The 9,197-nt window shown below is 39.7% G+C and overlaps 1 protein-coding gene across 1 annotated transcript in view; it reads right to left on the bottom strand.

The window, feature by feature from the left end:
* Positions 1 to 511: 511 nt before the first annotated feature.
* The window catches only part of nck2a (NCK adaptor protein 2a), a 77,082-nt gene continuing 68,396 nt past the window's right edge, over positions 512 to 9,197 (bottom strand). The window contains exons 3-4 of the mRNA XM_073845739.1: positions 4,573 to 5,363; positions 512 to 2,072 (exon numbers count right to left, since the gene is read on the bottom strand). Of these exons, the coding sequence (XP_073701840.1) occupies positions 1,878 to 2,072; positions 4,573 to 5,363 (986 nt within the window). The 3' untranslated portion in view covers positions 512 to 1,877. The remainder of the gene's footprint in view (positions 2,073 to 4,572; positions 5,364 to 9,197) is intronic.

The following is a 9,197-nucleotide window of genomic DNA, read 5'->3' as shown; positions in this document are numbered from 1 at the left end:
GGGTTGTAAATGGACCTGTAAAACCATTTCTGGAGATTTTTTGCCCTTTCCTATGCCATATACCTTCTATGCAGATATCAGAGAACAATTTAAAATATTCTCTCAATGCATTCTATGGCACCTTTAATATTTCTGACACACAAAGTGAAATTAAGTGTGAACAAATAACTGCTTATTACAGTTAAGTAATATGATCATATTACTATGTTTAGATAAGAAGATGGCGCTTGACATTATTCCATATATCGTTGACAATAGGATAAAAAAAAGTGTAAGGTCTGAAAAGCCTGGAAAGGTTATTTTCTCTTTTACTCTAGTCTAGAGCTGTCTGATAGTGACATCCACTGGTGAACTGTACACATGACATACATATTTTGTAAAAATGTGACTAGTTTTAAGATGTTGTGATGAACTGATACATAGATTCTCTTCACAATAGAAATCAGCATTGATGAACAATGAGAAAAGAAAGCACAGACAACAACACCGAAGGTCCTTTTAAGTTATTTTGCAAAACTTTTATTGAACAAAAGTATTTCAATTCTCACCACACTGTCCTCAATACAGTACCATAATGCTGGATCTAAACGATTCATATATGCACCATATCTTTTTTTAATATATATATGTACATACAGTGGAAAGAGGAATTAAATAACATTGCTCAATAACATTCAGACAAATAGATTTAAAAAAAAAATATCTGAAAACCCCTTGACCAACACGCTTATTGGTAAACAGATGTAGAGTAATTGACAAAAGTAAAGAAATAAAATCGTAGTTTTGTTTTATTACTCTTGAATTAGTGTCCACAATCAACTAAGTGTTACTGAGACGTGTTGGTGAGGTGCAATAAGACATCAATAGTAGCAGAACTGGAAGTGGGTGGCACATTTGGTTGAAAGGACACACATTCAAACTCTCTCCTTGTCTACAGAAACTACTCTCTCTTAGAAGCTACAATCTCTCTCTCTTTATCACCATCTCTTTTAACGCCAGCTGCACTTATCTCCCTTTATGAAGTACCCTGATTCTGAAGAAACCCTGAAGTGACTCGGATCCAAGAGAAATACCTGGAAGCTGTGTATGTTCGCGTTGCCTTTATGTATGCAGGACGGGATTGTAGATGGAAAAACAGTGTTTGTAAAGGCTCAGAGGATGGGACAGCACTGCTTTATTTCAGGGTGAAATCTGACTGTCATCTCAACTATTAGTTTGGATTCAGATTCAGACAGTATAATTGCGATAGGCAGCTGCAGTGTGAACATACATAGAACAGTTGCATGGCCTTCGGATGAGCTCTATGAATGAGACATACCATCTCTTGGAAGCCAAATCACAAATCTTCATATGTTCGCCTGTTCTGACGGATCAAGGTTAAGACATGCAGATGAATCTATTCTCTGCTAATTCAGTACAAGAGCTACAATACTGTAATGCTCTTTTGGGCAGAGAAATGTAAACCAATATAATGTGGGTTAAGATTGTGGATTAACCAGCAACAGGAAGAGCAGAAGAACAGTTGTCCAAAGGCTTGGAGAGAGTTTTACAGATGTTGCTCAATGAAATGCCATTCTGTTTATCTTTACCAAAACCTTCGAAGTGACGCAAATCATAAAAAACAAAAAACAAACAAACAAACAGGGCACGTATATCAAGGACGGACATCTCTGTTTAAAAGAATGATACGTTGCTACTGCTCCCTACAGGAGTGGAGGCAATTGGGTTTTGAAATGTCAAACAGTCCTTGAAGTTGCTTCTGAAAGGAGCTTCATCCCCTCATTCAAAATTTAAGTCAAGTCAGAGGAGTTCGCAGGAAGAGAAAAAAGAAGGGAACGGAGGTGCACAGGGGGAGAGAGGTAACGTCTGCGACAAATTCAGGCAAGAGGCTTGACAAGATAGAGTTTGTCTCCTTGCTCACTGGTGAAGATGGGCGCTTTCTTGTAGTGCTCCACAAGCTCTTCCATACTGCTAAAACGCCGCTGACCGATGCAGTACACTCCGTCCTGCAGCTGCACCTTGAAGTGCTTGTTCTTCCCCACAGCCTTCAGAGAAATGGAGAAATCACTGGGCTAGGAAAACAAAGAGAGAGAGACATGGAGCGATAAATCAATGGCACATTGTTGCTGTTGCTTTCCATATCTAAACACCAGAGGGCAGCATTGATTCAAATAAAATAAGGCCTGACACTCAGTCACACAGCAGCCAAGAGAGGACACAGCCTTTTTGGGCAGTAAAAAAACAATTAAACAAAATATATATATATATTCTTTGTGATTTTCAAGTTTTATCCTTCAAAGATCTGATCGATTTCTTGTTAAAAACCTTCACCTATAAGCATTTTAATGTGAAATGCCGTATCTATCTTTCTTTTAATGTCATCCCCAGGTGTAAAGACTTGTATAACATATATGATAACATAAACGATGGCTCCTACTGAAATATGTAGTGCAAAATGTGTTATTGTAAAAATCTAAATCATTTTATTTTATTTTTTTTTACTATGGTGGCACCGTTATTTCGATGATGTGAAATGGTTGCACTCGGTGAGCTACAGTCACTACCTGTTGCTATTTTTACCACAACACAACTCGGAAAATTAAATACTGATACGATGACCACAGCCACTGAAAGAGCTTACAGGTGGAGATGGATATAAGCAAAGGCTTAAACCAAATGGTGTAGCATCTATTTTCCCCACAAGGAGTCTAAACGCCCTGGATATCAAGTAAAATGCGTGCTGTGAAACTCCTTCAGTGGCTGCAGCGTCATCACAAACATCAGCATGTTTACATCCTGCCAGGATGGCATCTAGCGTTTCTTGTCTCTGCCGTTTGTAAGCTCTTTCAGTAGCTGTGGTCTACTAAAAGCCTCAAAGGCATCATGGCTAAAGTGGAGAGAACAAAGGCATGGGTCTTTAGGAAGCTTTATTCATCCACAGGCATCTTTCCATTCGTTTTTCCTCTTCTTATCACTAGGAAAGCAGTGAAGACTTACATCCCTTCTCTTGTTGCTGTTCGACTGAAAATTACAACCAAAAGCGGTATAATAGGGTCATTGTATCAGTACTTTATTTTCTGAGTTGTGTTGCATTATACAAAGTAAATAGCAACAAGTAGCGCAGGTAGCTCACCGAGTGCAACCATTTCATGTCATTGAAATAATGGAGCCCTCCATAGTCCAAAATATGTATAAAACGATGTGGATTTCTTAAATAACAAGTCTTTCATGGGTTTTCCACTACATATTTCAGTAAGAGACATCATTTACGTTATATTAAGCCATACAAAATCACATTTGGAAGTACATATGTAACAAAGAGTACAAGCACAAAGCAGAAACACACTTTCCAGATATAAGGGTATATTTTGTGATGGTAGAAATGTCAACCGTCAAGACATTTGGCTTTACTATATATCATGGCATGACTTCAAAAATCCCACATTGTGTCAGATACTGAAAACTGTGTCACAGAAAAGCAGTTTACTGCCTGGTAATCATAACTGAAATGACTTAATTTTTCGTGTTGCTACTGTATGTGCCACTCACATCTGGTGTAGATTTATGGTTTTCAACCAATATGTACCAACTTGGTACAAATTCATTTGTTATGAATTACCTTCTATTTTCATACCATTTCAAGATCCTATTAAAAACTCCACAAGAACTTTCAAAGCAAATAATATAATGAAATTAAAGAGTTAGTTCACTCAAAAATGAAAATTCTGTTATTAACATAATTACTCATCCTCATGTCGTTCCAAACCCCATTAGACCTTCATTCATATTTGAAACACAAATTAAGATATTTTCAATGGAATCCGATAGCTTTCTGACTCTGCATTGAATAAAGTGTTTCTTTTTGTTTTATTTGCGCACAAAAAGTATTTTCGTAGCTTCATAAAATTACAGTTGAACCACAGATGTCGCATGGACTATTTTAATGATGTCTTTACTACCTTTCTGGGTCTAGAAAGTGTCAGCTGCATTGCTGTCTAAGCAGGATCAGAACGCTCATGGATGTCATCAAAAATATCTTCATTTGTGTTCCGAAGATGAACGAAGGTCTTACAGGTTTGGAACAACTTGAGCACCTTCACTCATAAAGTATTTGACCACATTATTAAAATGCGTATGCAATATTGAATATTTCTGGAATTCATTTCCAGTCAATTTTTTTTTAATTAGAACCATACATATATTGCATTACTATATATGTAATATGTGATAAAACATTACCTATGTAAGGTCATATCTCCCACCTCTAAACAGAACTATGGGAAATCATATTCTCTTTGCAATTCAAATAAGTTTTGCAAGTTTTCATGGTTTATTCAACACGGTCCAAATTGGTCTGTCACACAGTACACTCAGTGGGTTGTGCATGTAAACTGATCCACTATCCAGCGGACTGCACAAATAATTGGTTCACACTGTGCAGTTCAGATGGCTAGTGCAGTTTCTTCCCACTTTGGTTTCCGGATACAGTACATTACATAACTCAACTATGTGGGAAGGTTGTTGCTACAGGTAGTTTGGCATGCAGATGTAAAAAAAGTCAATTCAACTTACCGATGACTCACTGTCCCGTATCAGAAAGTCCCCTTCCACTCCTCTCTCATTAAGTGCACACTCAGCTTGGTGCCGTGTCACGGTACCATAGTACCAATCCTTTCCAGCAAATTTGCCTGTACGTGAGGGAACTGTGTGACTGATGTGAGGGGAGCCATGACTTGACCCTAAACCCTTCGCTACTGGCCCATCATTGAGCACTACCACATAGTTCTTGGGCACAAGACCGATTATGCCGCGACTGTTTTTACACCTCCACCATTCTGGGTCGTTCTCTGGCTTTTCCAAAACTTCCATCGTCTCACCCTTCTCAAAGTTCAGTTCCTCCTCTGTGACTGAGCTGAAGGGATACAGAGTCTGGACCACATGCAGAACGGAGCTTCCAGAGCCTCCCGGCCTACCGTTGACCATCGCTGCCCCTTGCCCGACCTTCAAGGAACGGAAGCCCCCCAACGAGTCCCCAAAGACCCCATCGTGGTCTGCATATCCCATCTCCTCTTGGACGTAGTTGGATGGGAACCAACCAACACGGCCAGAAAAGCTACCCCTCCACCAGCCGTCGCTGCACTTCTCCATAACGACCACCCTCTCCCCTTTAATGAGGTTGAGTTCATCTTCACGCTCAGCTGCGTAAGAAAACTTCACCAGTGCGGGAATGTTCAGGTCATAGATCCGCTCAGCCCCGCCCCCTCCACCGCCTCCTGCGCTGCCATTGGATGGGTACTCTGCCTCTGTGCTGGGTGTGGGAGATGGATCACGAGCACTAGTCTTCCTTTTCGTTTTCCCCAGGCCTAGGAGAAAGAGAGATGCAAAACGGTAAGAAAGTAGAAATCTGGAAGAAAGCTGTCAAAACAGAAATTACAACTGATTCACTGAGTCTTGACTGATCATTTAACCAACAAATCATTAAATCACTTAGTCTAACATTTCCTAGAAAGAGCTTTTACCAAAGCTTAGTTACGTAAATTAAATAGGCACTTTATTAAAGGTTCAGAGTTTAGTTTTAAGTTTAGTTCTGCATTCCAAATGGGATATAATCGCCCTTCGAAGGGCACAAAAACAATCATGACACTTCAATGGGCCCTTTGGAATGAAGGTTTTTGAAAAGTACAACTGATGGACACTTTGGCCCCCATGATTCTTTGCGCAGATTCTTTGCATGAAGATGATGCCTCCGTATGGGCACCCTTCGTATGGAGCTCTCACTCCAGAGGGTAAACCCTTTGAAGGGATTAGGGAATAGGGATAAGCCCTTCCAAATGGAACACAGGGTTTGATTAGCTTGTTAAGGTGTGTTTGATTAGGGTTGGAGCTAAACTCCGCAGGACAGTGGCCCTCCAGGACTGAAGTTGCCCAGCCCTGCTTTAATGCCAAATGGAACAAATTTGGTGATGTGAGTGGCACAGAAACAACACAATTCGGCTTAAAATTCCTCACGATTCTTATTTATACTCTCTAATGAAACGCAAACTGCAAAGTAACCTTAAGTTCCCTGATGTCTTGAAGCATTACATTTTCTCCTACTACAGAAAATTGCCACTACTTCTGGGCAAACAGATGATCGACTCAAGACTAGTGTTCTGACAGAGCAGACTGTGTTAGAGGCCAAAAAAGTAAACACTTGAGTCCTAGGGGTGCACTGGGAACCGTGGAAAAAAAAGAGATTAAGGATTGAAGACGTTAAAATTCAGCTTTAAAGAGAAGTGGGATTACTCTGATCTGGTTTTCTAACAAAGGAACAAGAAACCTAAGAAACAGACAATGGTTTAGGCGTAGAAACTTTCATCTCATAAATACACAGACATACGTTTAAAGTCAAAAGTTGACATAAAAGTCTACAAAATGTTTTACCAAAATAAGAGGGATCATACAAAATGCATGTTATTTTTTTAGTACTTACCTGAACAAGATATTTCACATAAAAGACATTTACATATAGTCCACAAGAGAAAATAGATTGAATTTATAAAAATGACTGTTCAAAAGTTTAGATATGCTTGATTCTTAATACTGTTGTAACCTGAACAGGGTCATTTGTTATAAATTTAGCTATTATTTTCTCTTGTGGACTATATGTAAACGTCTTTAATGTGAAATATCTTATTCAGGTCAGTACTAAATAAAAAATAACATGCATTTTGTATGATTCCTCTTTTTTGGTAAAATAATTAACATTCTGCAGATTCTGCAAGGTGTATGTAAACTTTTGACTTCAACTGTACGTACACCACTAGTAGAGAAATGATTATTTATGAATGGAAAAAAAAAAAAAAAAAAAAAAAAATTGGTTTTCTTATGCAGGGAACAGGTCAAAAACTTACTACCAGTACATAGTCTTTCAGATCATTACATGTCTTTGTCCATAACAGTTTTTTTTTTTTTTTTACAGCATTCTGGTGGCTTATTCAATATGTGCACATCTTCTGCATGTTTTGGCAACATACCAAAGAAAAACCTCACGGTTTCAAAATCTTGTTGTTGGGTTTTTATAATGAGCTGATTTTTGACAGTTTCCAGCATTTCGTTGTACACATAAACACATTCATTCTCTAAATGCCAGTGAAACAGACAGGAACCCTGCTGTATCCTAAGTAGAACCCCGGTTTGCATCTCAGTGTCTTGACAGGCAGCCAAAAATAAGCCCTTTCACTTGTTCCCAGGTAACAGAGGAGATCTGCCACTTCCAATGTTCCTGCCTCCTCTACTGATCCCATGTGGCCACATACAGCACACTATCAAACGCTTTATGTGTGCATATACACACTCTGTGTGCCATCACTGCGAACAGAGTACACAAAGCGTAGTGAGGTGTGGAAATTGAGCTGAGGCCTGGTAACTCCTTGCAGACTCCAAACCCCAGCTCTCTGTGAGCAACTCGAGCGCAATGGGCCTCCCAGGCAACGGGGGCAGTATGCCGGAGCTGCTTCATATTGATATGACTGGAAAAGGTGCAAGGGGAGGATGAGAAGGTTTCGAAAGAAACTCAATCTGACGCGAGCTGACGGGAGAAAGAGAAGTCGATTTGGAAAGTAATGACGCACAGAATAACAGAGCCGTGGGAATGCAAGAGAACATTTGATGCCTGTCACAATTCTCTAGGAGCCTACCAAATGAACTGCAAAGCTTTCTCACATGCATCCATGCGTGCTTGCACACACAAGCATCCCTTGCACGCGAGCAGCATTCTTAGACTCTAATAGATATGTGTGAAGACAAAAAAAAAAGAAGCAAGTTTTTTCATCAGTCCTCAACTCCTGGGTCCTTGACCATTGAAGCACACTTAACAGGTACTTCCCCTTGGGATTGTCTCACACCACACTGCACATTAACCTGGAAATACCTCTACTGAGGCTTTCTGAGGTGCAAATTAATCTGAAACCATTCCTGACTTCAAACCAAGATATCGACCCTTTGCAGCCCAGAGGATAGGGATGGGCTTCTGTACCTGAAGAAGTTGCTCAATCATTATATAAAACAAATGTAGGTGATGATATGTGACCCTGGACCACAAAACCAGTCTTAAGTAGCATGGGTATATTTGTAGCAACAGCCAAAAATACATTGTATGGGTCAAAATGATTGATTTTTCTTTTATGCCAAAAAAACATTAGGATATTAAGTAAAGATCATGTTCCATGAAGATAGTTTGTACATTTTCTACCATAAATATATCAAAACCTAATTTTTGATTAGTAATATGCATTGCTAAGAACTTAAATTGGACAACTTTAAGGGCGATTTTCTCAATATTTTGACTGGTATGTGCTCCAGGGTTGGTGCTCTAGAAAGTGTCGCCTGGAGTAGTAACATCATTCAAAACTCCATGATGGGGGAGTGACCTGGACTGCAAACAAGAACAGTTACCAGTCAATCTTCCAGTTCAAAGGGAGCATAAACTTTTTCCCTATTCTGGAACTCTGAGACCGTGTTGGCTGAGAGTGGTGTGTACTTTTGAGGCTCGGGCTGACAGGGAATGAACACTGCAACACAAACAGAACAAAGACCTTCTGGGAAATCTCGAAATAGAAGCACGTCCAACCACTAGTGACAAATACGTGAGAGGAACGCCTGAGAAGGCTTAAGAAAGGAGAATGAAGATAGAAAAATCTATGAAAACCGTGTACAAGAAGTCTTTGAGACGACACAATGTGAAGCCTCTTTTCAAAAGTCCCAGAGCGGGATGAAGCTGTTGACTTGAGCAGAGAAGATTTGAAGAGCTGCTCTGGCCCATCTCAAGTGACCAAAACATGGCACAATGAACTACTACAAGCAATACAATAAGGAAAACTCCCTCATGGCCATTCCAACGCATATTCATACACTCACACACAAGTAGTTCTCATTCTCCCTCCCTTCATTCAAGCTGGCAATATAACCGTCCATTAACTCACATTTCCGGAAAGCAATCAGCCCTTTCTCCTTAACCTTTACACTTAAAGTTTACCTATGTCCTCCTATGTCAAATATAAAGCTGACTTGTTAACAGGCAAAGTCATCCAACCATCAAAGCTGCAATAACGCTGCTCCCCTACCATTATGCTGTCCATTAAGCTCCATACCACAATAATACCCAAATATCCCTTCATTCAATTAACTCCCCATCTATATGATTAGCTTGGAACTTA

The sequence above is a fragment of the Garra rufa genome, chromosome 8, assembly GCF_049309525.1.
Source record: "Garra rufa chromosome 8, GarRuf1.0, whole genome shotgun sequence".
NCBI classification, from domain to species: Eukaryota; Metazoa; Chordata; class Actinopteri; order Cypriniformes; family Cyprinidae; genus Garra; species Garra rufa.
The sequence above is the reverse complement of the archived record's forward strand: the minus strand, read 5'-3'. Positions and strand labels throughout refer to the sequence as shown.